This window comes from Hemiscyllium ocellatum, chromosome 19 (genome assembly GCF_020745735.1).
Source record: "Hemiscyllium ocellatum isolate sHemOce1 chromosome 19, sHemOce1.pat.X.cur, whole genome shotgun sequence".
Lineage (NCBI taxonomy): Eukaryota > Metazoa > Chordata > Chondrichthyes > Orectolobiformes > Hemiscylliidae > Hemiscyllium > Hemiscyllium ocellatum.
The window spans coordinates 31718646-31736280 of NC_083419.1; the positions used below are offsets into that span (position 1 = coordinate 31718646).

Sequence of the window (17635 nt, forward strand, 5' to 3'; positions counted from 1 at the left end):
TGGAATCAAATTGACAGAAGACTGGCATTTGTGATTTTGGGGACTGTAGGAGGATGCTGAGCTGGATCTTACACTCGATACTTCCGAAGATGCTTGCAAATACTTCAGCCTCGTCATTTGCACTGATATGCTGGCCTCCCTCAAAATTTACGTTTGGGATATTTTGGAGCTTCTCCTTTTGTTAGTTCTTTAATTGCCTGTCACCAGCCAAGGATGGATGTGGCAGGACTACAGAGCTTAGCCCTGATCTGTTGGTTACGGGATCACCTAATTCAGTCCATTGCACATTGCTCCCATTGTTTGCCACGCATGTAGTCCTATGATTTAATTTCACCAGGTTGTTACCTAATTTTTATGTCTCCACGATGCCGTTTCTGAAATGCACTCCTGCCCTCTTTGTTGAACCAGGCTTGATGGAAATGGTAGAGTGGAGGATATGCCAGGCCAGATTCTGTGACTGCTGATGGTAGATGCCCTGGTCTTCAGTACCAGATCTGTCCAAAATCCCATCCCATTTAGTACAGTGATGGTGCCACAGAACACAATAGAGTTTCCCAGTGAAAATGGTATTTTATTTTCATTAGGATTGTGCAGTGGTTACTCCTACCAACACTGTTATGGACAGATGCACCTAGGACAGATGGGTTGTTAAGAATGAGGTCAGTAAGCTTTTCCCTCACTATGTGTCGCAGATTCAGTCTTGCATGGGATTAGATTGGGTTAGGATATCTAGTCGGCATGGACGAGTTAAACAAAAGTGTCTATTTCTGTGCTGTGCATCTCTATAACTCTATGATTCAGCCAACCATATGAACACTGCTTCTGCCAAGCCACCCTTGATTATGGACATTGAAGTCTCCAACCAAAATATAGATTAATAACTTAAAGTCCCATGCCCATGGAAGATTTACATTTGGTCTTTGAGGTATCCTTGAATATTTATTACATAGACCATATTTTTCAGTTACTTCTTCAATGAGTCTTGTGTATGTAATTGTAACCTTTGATATGAAAGGTGAACAAATTGTCTGCATGACCAGAAGACATTTTGCTTTTCCCTTTCTAATTCTTATCATCCAATGTCATTAATATTTATTGGATGTTTTGCTTATAAATGCCTGTGTTTTTAAAATGATGCCATCATGCATTTATTAGATAAACTGCACACTTATCTAGAACAATTGTTCATAGTCCACATTTGGCATGGTTTCTATCTAATTTTGTTTCAGCTTTTTCATGGAAGATGTGCTGTGCAGTAAGATTATCTCAAGTGTCTCCAACTAAATCAACATTAACGAAATGGCTCAATCTAGCCTTTGCATAGAATCACCATTGTTTTTAGTGACATCGGAGTGTTGTAATCTGTAACCCTGAAACAAGTCAAGCTTTTGTGCTCTAAAATGTTACCTCGATCTTTGTTACTGAATGAGTCAAAATAACACTTTAACTAATCTATTCCCATATACTGTCAAGATGCAAACACTATCCAATATGACACAGGTAATGAATCAGTGAGAAAATCACTCATTACCAGACTCAAACCTCTTGCTTTCAGTGTAATTCCTTCAGATTGATCCTTAATATCATCCATGACTTCTGAATTCTGTGCATCATTCATTGCTTCAAAGGTCTTACTGTTCCACTTTGGGTAGTTCATCATAAATGACATTTTGTTTCATTTCTGAAGCACCTGTTCACAGTTCCCCGGACATTTCTGGGACTCATTTGTCTATGCTATTGCTACCCTAATCTTGTTGTCGCTGTGGTACTAAGCCATGCTAACAGTCTTCATCTTCATTCACTCTGTCTGTAAGTTTATCTGTTGTACTGACACCTGCTCTCCATTATCTGAATGATCTTGAAAGGTCCCAATCATCAAGTCCTCCATCCTTTGTTCCATCACAAAATGCCCGTTTATGCCATCAAAGTTGTTGGAAAGTTAAAAGCAGCAGATATTTGATCCAAATGAGTGTTTTTCAGGGAATCAAATGTCCATTAAGACTTGAAGCCTATTCACATGTGATATGTTAGCTTACTCCAACAACTTAAATACAAGTATTGAATAGGAAATCCCAAACTGAATTTCTGCAATCTTTTATTCAGTCTGTTAAAGCCCATGATATATTCCTGCAAGGAATGACTGTCTTTCGAAATCTATCTAAGCACCCATTGGACAATCCTTCCTGTAAATTGCTTCAATTTGACTTAATCGTTATTTCAAACCTTCGTCAGTATCCAGCCAATGCACATCCAGCTCACAAAATACTTGGCTTCTGATTTTTCTTTTGTTAGAGAGCATCAATGCCAAAGCCTTACCTTCTCCCTGGTAAGGGGAAAACTCACACCCACACACCTACTTCATTTTTCTCATCACAAGGTTTGGATTCAGGAAATATCAGTGGGTCGGAAGAGCACGGCAGGTCAGGCAGCATCCGAGGAGCAGGAGAATCAACATTTCGGGCATAAGCCCTTCACCAGGAAAGGTTTATGTCTGAAATGCTGATTCTCCTGCTCGTTGGATGCTGCCTGACCGGCTGTGCTTTTCCGGCACCACACTCTCAACTCCGATCTCCAGCATCTGCAGTCCTCACTTTCTCCTAACATCAGTGGGTCATCATACCCTGACAATTTACACACATGTTCAACTGTTCTTGGGAAAAGTAACTCTGCATAGAATTTCTGTCTGACAAAAACTCTTTAGTTTCCAATCTTCACCTTTAAACAATCATTTTCCGTCACTGTGTTAAACATCAGACCATCAGACGAAGAAGCAGGGAATAAGACACCTATCACCTACAAAATAAAATTATAGTTGTTTGCTTCCTTCCCAATGAACACTCAGTATTCCAGATTTCATCCATTTTTAAGCTGAAGAAAATCACCCTGTCCAGGCATGTTTCTGGACTTGAACCTAGACATTCTGGTTCAGAATATCACTGCACTAACACTATACCACATGATCCATCTTAATATCAACAAGGTGCTTAGAGATTATATCACACACCTCTAGAATAGGTGGAACTTGAACCCAGGTCTCCTAGCTCAGAGCTAGGGACATTAACACTATGGCACAAGAGCTCTGAACTATGTACTTAAGGTACTTAATCAATCAATGGCCTCCAGTTGTAAACCCTTAAAATCTTAAGCTTACAATACTATTAATATGGGTTACCTGTCTAAAACATGATTGAAATATTATATGTTTTCATGGATTTTTCCTGTCCCTTGTCTGGAAGGAAGTAAACACAAACTGTGAGCAAGTTGAAAGTTAAACACACCCCTCTGTGCTGCTAATTCACACTGGAAATGGAGTCCTCAGAGCACTAAGTCCTCTGAGTTGCCCCAGTTAAGTTCCTGTGGAACATGTTGCTTTAAACAGATTGTTACCAAGTCATGACTTAGAGCCTTCAAGTCTTACCATCATTAGTGAGGACATTCCTGAGAGATGTTAAAACTGTTTGTCACCATATTCTATTTCATCATGGGCACAGATGCTGCATGTTGCAAACTGCAGCAAGCTGAACAATCAATTCTTGCTTCATCACAACGCACGAGTGGTTAAAAGGATTGTAGGTGTAATAAACACATTGTATAAGGAGGCAAATGACTGCTGCACATTCTTGCTTTTGAATATTTCATATCTGCTCCCTGAGATCAGTCTCACAAAGAGGCTTGAAAGAGTATTACATTTCTACACAGAAACATGTGTCTCCTCCAAACTGTGCTTCATACACAATATACACACAACATATGACAGCATTCTCAAAGGGGGGAAAAACTTTGACTTGTTAAAACCTATTACCCATTTGAACTTGCAGTTTAATTCAGTAAAGAGAAGGTAAAGTAGAATTAAATAATGGAGTGTTTGATCTGCTCAATCTAGGCAGCAGCAGCTTTGCAGGCTTATGTGTGCCCACCTGAATATAAAGTAATTGATCCACAAAAGGTGTGTGAGAACGTTTGAGTGTACTATAATAGGCAGCGGTACACGTGAAATATAATCAACTTCAATCTTTCTCTGCTACATCATACTATATTCTTTTTCAATCATGCCCATTGCTTCTTTTCAGTGCATTTTGTGTTTGGGGTTTACATACTACAGCAGCAAAACAAATTTGTGGCACATTTTTAATTTCGAATGTTGTCAGTCACTAGATTTATTCATCTTCATTCTAACTTCTCTGCTTTGCACTTCTCTTCAAGTCTGACATCTTCTTCCGCACATAATTCCAATTGTTCCTTGTAGACAATGACATAAATGATCTCATGTCAAGAACCCCACCTTTTTGTCCCCCGAGCCAAAAGAGATGATTCCTCTACTTTGAGGAGATCACTTAAATGCTTGCCAATGTCTACTATAATCTGCAACCTCTGATCTGTAAATCTTGCTTTACACCGTGCCTCCTTCTTCCAGCTCCTGGAGAAACTGTGCATTTCATATGGGACAAACCCTAATATACCATTTATGTTGGCTTAGTGACATTTTGAGCAAATTGAGCAGACATTTTGATCATGTTTTCCAAATGGTCAGTCAGTTGTATTTCTTTTAGCTCCACAAAGCAAGATTTTAGATCAATGCAATTGTTTTAGGATCCTGTGAGTACTTTGAGTAAAATAGGAAAAAAAGGGTAAGATGAAATCCCATTTCTTGTACACTGCAGTTAAGAACAATTTCATCTCTAAAGTAAACAAAAGCCTAGCCAACTTAAAGGAAATAGTTGAAATCTAGTCCTGCAAGTTGTGTTACAGATACTAGGAATTATTTTCAGCAATAATATACAAAGGTCACAGTGTCGTATTTTGTAGGTCACTCTTGGTAGGACTGCAACTCTTGAGCCATAAAGGGAAGGCCTCGTGGTATTATCGCTAAACTTTTAATCCAGAAATTCAGTTAATACGCTGGGGACCCAGGTTCGAATTCTGCCATGGCAGATAATGGAATTTGAGTTCAATAATAAAAGAAAACCTGGTATTAAGAATCTACCTTGAAACTACTGCCAATTGTTGGATGATCCCATCTGGTTCACTAGGCCCTTTAAGGAGGGAAATCTTCCATCCTCACCAGGTCTGGCCTAAATATGACTCCAGACCCACAGTAATGCGCTTGACTCTGAACTGCTCTCTGAATTGGCTTAGCAAGCCACTCGGTTCAAGGGCAGCTTGGTACTAGCAATAAATGTTGGCCACCCAGCAGTGCTCATGTCCTACAAACGAATTTTAAAAAGTGTGGATTAAATTCGACTTTAGGAAGTTAAGTACCAAGAAGGCATTGCTGTCTTTCATGAGATGCAAAGTGAGACCCTTTCTACCCTGTCAGGTGGATGTAAAAGATTCTTTGGCGATACTCCGAAAATGAGCAGGTGAATTCCATCAGGTGTCTTGGCTGATACCTACCTGGCCATCAATGATACTAAAAAAACATTTCTCTGCTACTATTTTGTTAATGTTTGTGAAATCTCACAGTGTGCAAATTAACTACAGCTATCCAGTGTCACAAAAACGACTTCAATATTATCACATTAGCTGTAAAGTACGTTGCTAAGTCCGAAAGTACTGAAAAGCACTGAGCATGGTTTTCCAAAGCAATAATTAATTCCCAATCTACTTTGCTCAACAGTGTCAGGTTGATACATTGGAGAATGTAATTTCAATAAGAATATCATAATTAATATTGATTCCAGACTGGTGTCAGTTTTCAGGACACTGAAAACATCTACAGCAATATTACTAGGAAAGGAAGCTATCAAAAAACAAATGAAGTACAAAGCAGTGGGTCTACATAATTCAGATAGCTAATGTCCAGAAGGTACTTACTTCCCTCCCAGGTACAATGTAATAGGTTGAGAGCTCCTTCTACCCGTTTCCAGTGTTGAAGATGGAAAAATGCATATGCTATTGCTTCACTGTCTCCTCTCTTCAAAATATGTTCTGGTGGAAGTATTAAACTTTTCATTTCTAATAAATACTAAAAATAAACAACAATTTAAAAGGACACAGTTAGAAGACCATGGATCGTAAATAAGAGTGATTATTTTTTCAAAAACTTAACATATTTCACTCAAAATAATGTTCCTCTTGTAATTGACTAAATAGTCCATCTGCTATTACTCAGCTTCACTGTTTAATAAATACATTTTAGAATTAATCGAACTGTTAGTTTTAGGCAAACATGTCGGTCACAGATATTTCCTCCATTATCTCCCAATTCTTTGTTAATTAGCAATTATTTTAGTGCCTTCACCACTAACACATTATAAGAGATTGAAAGCCAATTATCTCTGAAGCTAACATTACATTTGATCATTACAACCAAACAAAGCTGTTGGCTTGCAAATGAATTGCAAAGAGAAAAACCACTCACCTTAGGTACATGTGGGTTAAACTCTACTGCCCTGTGTATTGCTTCGACAGCATTCATCTCTGCAGTACTCAGCCCTCGCCTTGAGGCAGCCTCTGGTGAAAACCTAAAACAACAACAACAAAACCGTTCATCCCAATTTATTTTCTGAGACCACATGACTGTTAACTAGTGATGACCATACAAGGTGACACACAGGAAACCTAATAATCAAGGACATGGATCCTGTACATCTCATTGCACCATCTGGTATTACTCAAACCTCACAGAAGCCTAAAAATCTATCAAGAGAAACTTGACACCTGAAAGAGAATAATAATGGATGATTTTTAGTTTGAGTACAGTTGGCAAATAGTTGCCTGCTCAAGAGCTTATTTATCTTTCCTTTCCATAAACTGTGGCTTTGTTTTTGTTTTTCTCTCTAGCTTTGTTTTATTCTGTTTGAAAAGGGGAGTGTTTGGTCTTGATCAACTTTGAGGGAAGGTCACCATTTGAATTGTTAATCTGTTAGATGGCTTAAGTGTAGAATAAAAAATAGAAACGTGAGAGATACTAATGGGATGCAATCTCACCTGCAAATTCAAACAATGCCACAAACCATGAGTTCAATATATAATGAGTTAACAGCGCTTAATTTTGAAACCAGATGCGAGATTGTGATGTGGAACATCAAAGCTTGTTGCATCTGATGCAGGTCACATGGTCACTAACATGACAGTAGTGTGCAGCTGAGTGGATGCAAGCCTCAGCAGGGGTCCCAAATCATGTGAGGTTAGCGTCAGCTCAAGTCACCTTGCATCTCTCAAAGGGGAGGCACCTATTTGGAGTAGGCTCTGAAAGCAACTCTAGAACTCATTCTAATCCTGGAAAGACACGTGAATTGAACATATATTAGTGGAGTGCCAAAATGTTGAGGTGCCAGAGCAGTTTAAAGTTCAGACTGTCACAAAGATAAGCTTCCATTGCTGTTGGTTGGGGGTGCTGGGGAGGCACTTTGGTATGCTCCAATAGTACTACACTCTTGGCAATGTGTGAAAGAGTAGGTTGCAAGGTTTTCACATGGTAAACTGAAGGCTTTGGTCAGAGAAATGCAGAGAAGGAGAGATGTATTCTTCCAGCAGGGGATGAGAAGGTATTCCACAAAAACCTTTTCAATGCAGATAGTTACATTAGGCTAAGTTAGAGGCCCCACAGTATTGAAATAGGCCCTTTGGCCCAACAAATTAGTAGTGGTCAGTTCCAGCAGTCAACAACTGTGATTCTGGTTCAACAGAGTCACAAAAGTAATTAGTTTCATTTTTAAATGTCACATTCCAAAACCTCCACCATGAGCCTCGGATATTGCTCATACCCATCACTCACTTACCAACAAGCTCTGTCAATCATGACTTGTACATCCCATTTACAGTTTCAGCTCACCTCTTTGGGCTGTCACAACCCTCATGTCCACATCACACAGCCTGCATACATTGGCTACGTCACCCAAACAGACTGCACCGCACTGACTGCCTTTCCCGTCTGATACACAGCCAGAGGCAGCAGAAGCTAACCAGACAGGGAGAGGGGGCAGTGGTGCCCATCATTACATCAGCAGGTGACAAAACTATAGCCAACTGCTGAACTGAAACAACGGAAGATGACATTTTGCTCATAAAATCCTCTATTATCCCCTGTATGTGCACTGAATGTTTAACCTTGTCCAGGTATGGCCATTTACGTCAGGTTAGATGTGGATGTTTTTGTGTACATTTCTGTAAATAAAAGCTTATAATGTGTTTACAAGTTAGGTTCCAATTTTATCCTCCCCATCTGTCTGGAGTATAACACCAACATTTCACCAACTCCACACTCATTTCTGATTTACAAGCTCATATGATGACAGTATGCTTCTCCCACTTTCTCCCATCTCCTCAGCACAACCCTTCTGTTCTGACTTTCTCTTTGAAGAAACCAAAGAAGTACAAACTGACCAGAGAGTGGTGGGACAGCAACAGGCAGATGAGTGAGAGAACTGCAATATTAAGGAAGCACTGTTGCTCACTCTTACACACGCAGCCACCAGCTCAGAAGTTGATACTGTGTGCATTTGAGATGACTGGATACAGATGGGACATTCATTTGGTGATACACCAAACACAAATTCACAAACCTGACTGCCCCAGTCAACCCATCGTCGCCGTCTGCTCCTGCTCCACCAAACTTATCTCCTCATAACGTGACACCGTCCTGTCTCCCTGGGTCCAGGAACTCCCCACATACATTCAGGACACCACCTACACCCTACACCCTCCAAGACTTTCATTTCCCTTTCCGTGACACCTCATCTTCACCATGGACATCCAGTCCCTGTAAACGTCCATCCGCCATGATGAAGGGCTCCAAGTCCTCCATTTCTTCCTCTCCCACCGAACCAACCAGTACCCCACCACTGACATACTCATTCAATTGGGTGAACTGGTTCTCACTATCAATGACTTCTCCTGGGAAACCTCCCACTTCCTCCAGACCAAAGGGGTAGCTATGGGCACCTGTATAGGCTCCAGCTATCACTGCCTCTTCATCGGTTACGTGGAACAGTCCATTTTCCACAGTTAAACTGGCACCAACCCCACCTCTCCCTCTTCTACATTGACTGTATCGATGCTACCTTGTGCTCCCACGAGGAGGTTGAACAATTCATCAACTTCACAAACACCTTCCACCCCGATCTCAAGCTCACCTGAACCATCTCAGACACTTCCCTCCCCTTCCTGGACCTCTCCATCTCCATTTCCGGTGACCAACTCAACATTGACATCTACTTCAAATCTACAGACTCCCACAGCTAACTGGACTACTCTTCCTCCCAGCCCCCTCTGTAAAAATGCTACCCCTTACTCCCAATTCCTCCGCATGTGCCATATCTGCTCTCAGGAGGACCAATTCCACTCCAGAACATCCCAGATGGTCTTCTAATTCAAGGATTGCAACTTCCTCTCCATGTGGTCAACAATGCCCTCCAGTGCATGTCCTCTACTTCCCACACTTCCACTCTTGAACCCCATCCCTCAAACCACAACAAGGATGGAATTCCCCTGGCCCTCACCTTCCAACGCATCATTCTCCAGATATAACACATCATCCTCCGCCATTTCTGTCACCCACAGTCAGACTCCACCACCAGAGATATATTTCTCTCCCCACTCCTTTCAGCATTCCACAGAGACCATTCCCTCAGTGACTCCTTCATTAGGTCCACCCGTCACATTCCTGATGAATGGCTTATGTGTGATCTGCTGTGCTTTTCCACTGCCATACTTATTGACAAGTGGCCTACAGTCCTGACCAATGGCAGGATAGTGCAGATGGCAACTCACCAAAGAAAGAGGATGTACTGAGGATTCTGATAAGGTGGACAACAAAAAAGGCTACTAGTTGTGCATAATGCAATGCTTGGAGCATTGCAAGGCTGTTCAGGAAGTCTGCATATAATGTCACGATGGAATCTAGCTTCAACTTTACCCAAATTTCGCCCATCTTCCGCAACTACACTGGCACCATCTTCCGCAACTACACTGGCACCACCCCCCACCTTTTCCTCCGCTACATCGATGACTGTATCGGCGCTGCCTCGTGCTCCCACGAGGAGGTTGAACAGTTCATCAACTTTACTAACACCTTCCATCCCGACCTGAAATTCACCTGGACTGTCTCAGACTCCTCCCTCCCCTTCCTAGACCTTTCCATTTCTATCTCGGGCGACCGACTCAACACAGACATCTATTATAAACCGACTGACTCCCACAGCTACCTGGACTACACCTCCTCCCACCCTGCCCCCTGTAAAAACGCCATCCCATATTCCCAATTCCTTCGTCTCCGCCGCATCTGCTCCCAGGAGGACCAATTCCAACACCGCACAACCCAGATGGCCTCCTTCTTCAAGGACCGCAGATTCCCCCCAGACGTGATCGACGATGCCCTCCACCGCATCTCCTCCACTTCCCGCTCCTCCGCCCTTGAGCCCCGCTCCTCCAACCGCCACCAAGACAGAACCCCACTGGTTCTCACCTACCACCCCACCAACCTGCGCATACAACGTATTATCCGCCGCCATTTCCGCCACCTCCAAACGGACCCCACCACCAAGGATATATTTCCCTCCCCTCCCCTATCAGCGTTCCGCAAGGACCACTCCCTTCGTGACTCCCTTGTCAGATCCACACCCCCCACCAACCCAACCTCCACCCCTGGCACCTTCCCCTGCAACCGCAGGAAATGTAAAACTTGCGCCCACACCTCCACACTCACTTCCCTCCAAGGCCCCAAGGGATCCTTCCATATCCGCCACAAGTTCACCTGTACCTCCACACACATCATCTATTGCATCCGCTGCACCCGATGTGGCCTCCTCTATATTGGTGAGACAGGCCGCTTACTTGCGGAACGCTTCAGAGAACACCTCTGGGCCGCCCGAACCAACCAACCCAATCACCCCGTGGCTCAACACTTTAACTCCCCCTCCCACTCCACCGAGGACATGCAGGTCCTTGGACTCCTCCACCGGCAGAACACAACTACACGACGGCTGGAGGAGGAGCGCCTCATCTTCCGCCTGGGAACCCTCCAACCACAAGGTATGAATTCAGATTTCTCCAGCTTCCTCATTTCCCCGCCCCCCACCTTGTCTCAGTCGGTTCCCTCAACTCAGCACCGCCCTCCTAACCTGCAATCCTCTTCCTGACCTCTCCGCCCCCACCCCACTCCGGCCTATCACCCTCACCTTGACCTCCTTCCACCTATCCCACCTCCATCGCCCCTCCCCCTAGTCCCTCCTCCCTACCTTTTATCTTAGCCGGCTTGGCTCTCTCTCTCTTATTCCTGATGAAGGGCTTATGCTCGAAACGTCGAATTCTCTATTCCTGAGATGCTGCCTAACCTGCTGTGCTTTGACCAGCAACACATTTGCAGCTGTGATCTCCAGCATCTGCAGACCTCATTTTTTACCCACAATTTGAAGTCAATTCATTCCAGTATGAAAGTGGTGGTCAACTCCATTAGTACATGTCAATAGATGTGGAGCTGCAAAAGCACAACCGGTCAGACAGAATCTGAGGAGCAGGAAAGTCAATGTTTAGGGCCAAACCTTTCATCAGGACACGTTGACTTTCCCTCTCCTTGGATGCTGTCTGATCTGCTGTGCTTTTCCAGTGTCACAGGAATTGAGTCTGGCTTCCAGCATGTGCAGTCCTTACTGTCTCCATTAGTACATGTGTTGTCCCATCACGATGCAGCCTGGGATGACTAACCTCTCACGTTTCCATTGCAAAACAATCAGAGGCTACCCAACATCTGGATGCTGCCGTAGAAATGCACCTTTCAGTGATGTCAGCTCAGCTTTCTCTGTACATGTTTTGTCTCTTAGCAACAAGGCTGCAGACATCAGTGCTTAAAGGGGCTTGAGAGAATCACAGCAATCTAGAACTTATCTTTCAATAGATTGCGAGGACTGAAGTACCTGGAGATGGGGCTGTGGTTCTGATCGCATGGTCCATTCTCTGGACAACAGCAGTTTTTTTTCACCACTGCCTACGACCTTGCTTTTGCTGCCATCCAGTCAGCCCAGATTGCTGCAATAAATACCAAGTTAGTGTAATTGCTAGACCCACTGGGATTGCATAGTGTAAGAGCTCTAGAAGACACTAAAGGAATACATTAGTGTGATTAATTGACATTTGTATACAATATTGGATTTTTTGACTAATGAATTTTTTTATATTGTTCAAAGTTTTGTTAAGGCTTGATTTATTTCATTTGAGGTACTGGATTCTGCCTCATTCCCTAATTGATTGCTACATATTTCCATATTTTAACCTGATTAATTAACCTATAAATTGAGCAATGTAGATGGCACTGCAATTCAGCACTTGGGTTATAAAGGTGTTTCTTAAATATATAACATTATTGTTATTATTACATGTTGGCTAAATGGTAATGGTTAGTGACAGAGGGAAGACAAGATGTGGAAGTATTGCTGTCCGACTACCTTGACTATGAAATGGTGCCCTCAGGGATCGGTGTTGTGTCCACACTTATTTACAAATTATATTGATGATTTAGAGTTGGGGACCACGTGTACGATGTCAAAATTTGCCTATGACACTAAGATGAGTGGCAGACCAAAATGTGCTGAGAATTGTGAAACTTTGCAGAGGAACGTAGATACATTGAATGAGTGGGCAAAGGTCTGGCAGATGGAATACAATGTTAGTAAATGTGAAGTCATACATTTTGGTAGGAGTAACAGCAAAATAGATTATTATTTGAATGGTAAAAAGTTGCAGCGTACTGATTTGCAGAGGGACCTGGGTGTCCTTGTGCATGAATCACAGAAGGTTGGTCTGCATGTACAAGTAATTAGGAAAGCAAATGGAATTTTGTCCTTCATTGTTAAAGGAGTTGAGTTTAAAAGCAGAGAGGTAATGTTACAGCTGTACAGGGTGCTAGTGAGACCACACCTGAAGTACTGTGTACAGATCTGGTCTCCCTACTTAAGAAAGGATGTACTGGCACTGGAGGGATGCAATGGAGATTCATAGGTTGATTCCAGAGTTGAGGGGGTTGGCTTATGAGGATAGGCTGAGTAGACTGGGATTATATTCATTGGAATTCAGAAGAATGAGGGGAGGATCTAATAAAAACATATAAAGGGAATTGATAAAATAGAAATAGATAGGATATTTCCATTGATAGGTGAGGCTAGGACAAGAGGGCATGGCCTCAGGATTAGAGGAAGCAGGTTTAGAACTGAACTGAGAAGGAACTTCTTCACCCAGAGGGTTGTTAATCTATGGAATTCCTTGCCCAGGGAAGTAGTTGATGCTACTTCAGTAGTCGTTTTTGAAGCTAAGGTAGACACATTTTTGAAAAATAAAGGAATTAAGGTATATGGTGAAAAGGCGGGTAAGTGCAGCTGAGTCTATGAAAAGATTAGCCATGATCTTACTGAGTGGCGGAGCAGGCTCGAAGGGCCAGACGGCCTACTCCTGCTCCTAGTTCTAATTTTCTAGGAAATGGAGAATTGGGGGCTCATTTCTTTCTAGTGCAGTTGAATAAGTCCATCCTGAACCACAGAGTCAGAACTGGGCTGTCTGGGTTGCTTCCTCTCTTCCTCTTTCTCCACCTGCTCACCATATAATTGGTATCAATGACTGTGCTCTCATTATGACTGGGTTTGTGTACAAGTGGCAGATCTCCAATGATATTGACACTCCCTGTTCCAAGTTCTACCAGATACCTCCAGAGCAGTGTCGGCAGGAGAACCATTTCAACAGACCAAGATTCTTCTCTGTTGCATTTCATGCTGCAGCATAGCTCTCATCACATACTTGCTATGCATGTGTGTGCGATATAGGCATCCAAGTGCTCAGCTCTGTGATCTACTGTTGTAGTGGCTCAAACGCTGATACAACAGCAGACTGCCACAGAATGACAACATTACTACAACTGTCAGTATAATGAACACCGAACTGCACCAACTCTAGTGGCAGATCCATTAGTCAATGAAATCCCTTCTGGGTCAGGTACAGCTCAGAGTTGGCATTCGTTATCACGGGAAAGTTACATGTTGCTCATATCTGCTGCTCTCTGGCAAGAGACAATGAAATGCAGTCAACTGTTCTTTTTAAAGAGCATTAGCAATGTCTCTATTAAACTGTGGGTGAAAAAACTGCAACATGTTTTTAATGCCTCCAGCACAAGTCTAAAAGGATCTGATGTAAACAAAGTTAAAAATCATACAACACCAGGTCATAGTCCAACATATTTATGTCGAAGCACTAGCTTTTGGAGCGCTGCTCCTTCATCAGGTGCTTTCAATAAACCGGTTGGACCAAAAGCTGGTGTTGTGTGATTTGTAAACTTTGTAGACCCCAGTCCAACACAAGCACTTCCAAATCCTGATGTATACAAGTTCACAATCAGTCACTGTCATTGTAGCCATATTGTCAATGTAATTCCTGCCCTCAATTATGATTACAGTTGTGGCTGCAGCAGATGTCAGATTTTACTAAAGATGCATGGACATTTTCTATATCATTCCTCGCTGAGTTTCAGGTACAAGATTTGCTCCCTGGACACCCTGGGCAGATGTGACGTATTGTCAAGAGCTCTTCTTACCCTCCTTCTTCCAGTAGCTTTTCCTGTTCTGTGTGCCCACTGTTCATTCTCTGTGACACTGTTTGCAGTGGAATGTCTATCAGTAAGTGCTTCAAGCAGGTGTCTTAAGGCAGGACCAAATCCTTTACAATGTACGCACCGCTCACTGTATACTTTAGTCATTTTAAATAACTCGAAAAAGCACCAAAGACTTGCGTAAGTATTGCAAAAGCTAGTATTAATTAGCAATTAACCAGAGAAAGTCATGACACCTATAAATACCACTAGTGTCAGATCTTTCCTACTGCTGAATCCTATTCAGATGTGAATAATCATAAGATTGCTTTAGCTTGTGCAGGGAGCTCCAAAATGATACCAAATTATATGCTGTCTGACATCATGATCTGCATTCTTCTGAAGGACACACTCTCACCAATATGGCATCCAGAGTGACTCACACCATGGATACCACTTTGGATCTCCAAGGCTACTGTTTGCATACATTTTCTACTGTGCTACATGTCGGGATATCATACTATAGAATTTTTACCGGTCTCAGTCTCTTTTGATTAGAAATATCATTTTTGGTATTACACTCATAAATCAGGTAGAGAATACCTACTTGTCAGAGACTGCTCTTGCTTTAAGTAGTGCCGCCGTGTAACATATTGTTGCTGACTTTGGTAAGCTAATGTCTGTCACAAAAGAGAGAAGATATCATGATTAACCAATCTCAGCAGACCACAAAAATCAAATCACTTACTTCTCTTAACAGTTGAATGACTTTCCCACAAAACATTTTTTTCTGCTAAGGCTGCATTGTGAAAGGAAGTTCTTTCTTCTTAACAGACTCAAAACTCAGCACCCCATGTAGATAGAATCCAATAAGTAATCTATGATAGACAAGATTGTTCATGCTGTCATCTATTCACAGCGCCTATATTACCTTACATGAGCTCGTCTGTGCCAGGTTTTATATTGGTGGGTTTGGTTTTGTCGAGCTCTGGAAAACTTAAAAGTATAAAAAAATGGAAGTTGATTGCAAATTGCATTCTTAATATATTTCACCAATGGTAATAAGATTTTTCATGAATACATTTGAGAAAACATCTTCTCAGTTTTGCATAGTGAGTACAAGACACTTACCAACTCTTTAGAGACTTCAGTTTTAAGCTGAAGATGCATTGCTGGAAAAGCTGAGCAGGTCAGGCAGCATCCAAGGAACAGGAGAATCGACGTTTCGGGAATGGGCTGAAGAAGGCTCATGCCCGAAACGCGATTCTCCTGCTCCTTGGATATTGTCTGACCTGCTGAGCTTTTCCAGCAACACATTTTCAGCTCTGATCTCCAGCATCTGCAGTCCTCACTTTCTCCTCGAAGACTTCAGTTTTAAACCTGATCTTCAAAAATTAATGTACCACATGATTCAATTTATGCTCATACAAGGAGATTCATTAAATAAAAACTATTTATCCATGTAACTTTGGTTAGTTTGAAGTAAAAAAGTTAGGTACTTTAATGTACTGAATATTAATAAACATGCTCAGAATTGCTACAATTTCAGGCTTGACCTAGACTAGGATTTTAGTTTTATTTGTTCTCAGAATATGTATTATTCTAGCAAGGAGGAAATTAGTGTTTTTTCTTTATTATCATTAGAAGATGGTGCCTTCTTGCACTGTTGTAGACCTTGTGGTTACAGTGCTCACAAGATGCTGTAAAATAGGAATTTGAAGATTCTGACCAGGCACAATGAAACAATAATGATCCACGTTCAATCAGGGTGATATATGACTTGAAAGGAACTCGGAGCAGTATGAATTCAGATACAGGACATGAGTTATAGCCCTGTAGCCCATTTACTGTGAATTTCAAGTGTAATGATTTATAATCCTGCACAAAATATGAACTGCTTGTGATTAAATGCAAAAGTTGCCCACCTGGATTCTGAAATAAGCAGTTCCTTCTGCTGTTGTGTAAACAAGCTATCCTAACTGTGCAACTGTGTGATTAGGGTGAAGCAGATTGGGAGGTGTGTGCAGCCTGTCAGCATCATTGTGAAGCAGAGCTGCATCAGAAGGGCAGAAGAATCCATTCAAACTGCTTATACCTGTCAGAGCCAAAGTGTGACATCACAGCAAAACAGGTAGGCTGGTTGGTGGATATTTTTCCCACGTCACCTTTGATTGGCCAAGTGATTTAAATCAGGAGACATTATTACAGCTGAAGAACATGGTTAATAAATTTACTTTTAAAACATTTAATAGCCAAATTAATAAATTAAATCAATTAGACATGACTCAGCAGGTGATGTGTTGCAGTTGCAATATGAGACAGTTGGTTGATGTAGTAGCTGCAACTGCAGCACGTGTCGCTTGCTCAAGGAATGCTGGCACAACATACGCTATGCCCTGTAGTTTATGTCCCAGACTGCAGACACATTTTGTGTTGCTCCCTTGGAAGAATACACAAAGATAGGGATTATAAAGGAAGTGGGCTAGTAGGACTAAATGCACCTATGTGGACCAGCCTGGTTCCAGCATTAGCATGCTATGAAGATCATAGACGAAAAACATACTCTTGGTCACCCGTGTTTTAGGTAAATGAAGACACATTTTCACTTTGAGTGCTGCACACCAATTGGAAAGGGAAACAGGATAGCAAAAATATTCTCTCACCACCTGAATAGTGAAATTCAACCATGGTTAAAAGCACTAGAATTACAGAATCTCTGCCAATCTGTGAAACTAAGGATGGTGAAGCTGACTGTTCACCTTCTAAAACCAACACGACCAGCAACCTCCACTGCAACCGTCAAACTTTTTACCTACTCGCTGTTAGTGAACAATTCAGAGAATGATCTGTATTTGGACTCACCTCTTATTTCTAATCTGTGTGTATGTGTATTGCATTATCAATTCCTCTAATGTTTAGTAATTAATAATTTCACCCTTTTTTTGTTATTTCAAATAAGCCTGGTTAAATTGGCTTCTTCAAAAATGTAGGTTAATCTGTCTGGGAGAAAGGTATTCATAGGGGATAGGATTCTTTCCCGACTAGCCAAGTAATTAACTGAACTGATGGGTGAATAAAGAAGGGGAACCAGTTCATTCTCCTCATCCAATTTTAGTCATTTGGAGT

The 17635-nt window shown here is 42.0% G+C and overlaps 1 protein-coding gene across 13 annotated transcripts in view; it reads right to left on the reverse strand.

Moving 5' to 3' along the window:
* The window catches only part of LOC132824688 (suppressor of tumorigenicity 7 protein homolog), a 200637-nt gene that overhangs the window by 25476 nt on the left and 157526 nt on the right, over positions 1-17635 (reverse strand). For all 13 annotated transcript variants that reach the window (XM_060839342.1, XM_060839353.1, XM_060839347.1 and 10 more), the window contains 3 exons: positions 15117-15189; positions 6362-6464; positions 5815-5965 (listed from right to left, as the gene is read on the reverse strand). In XM_060839342.1, the coding sequence (XP_060695325.1) occupies positions 5815-5965; positions 6362-6464; positions 15117-15189 (327 nt within the window). The remainder of the gene's footprint in view (positions 1-5814; positions 5966-6361; positions 6465-15116; positions 15190-17635) is intronic.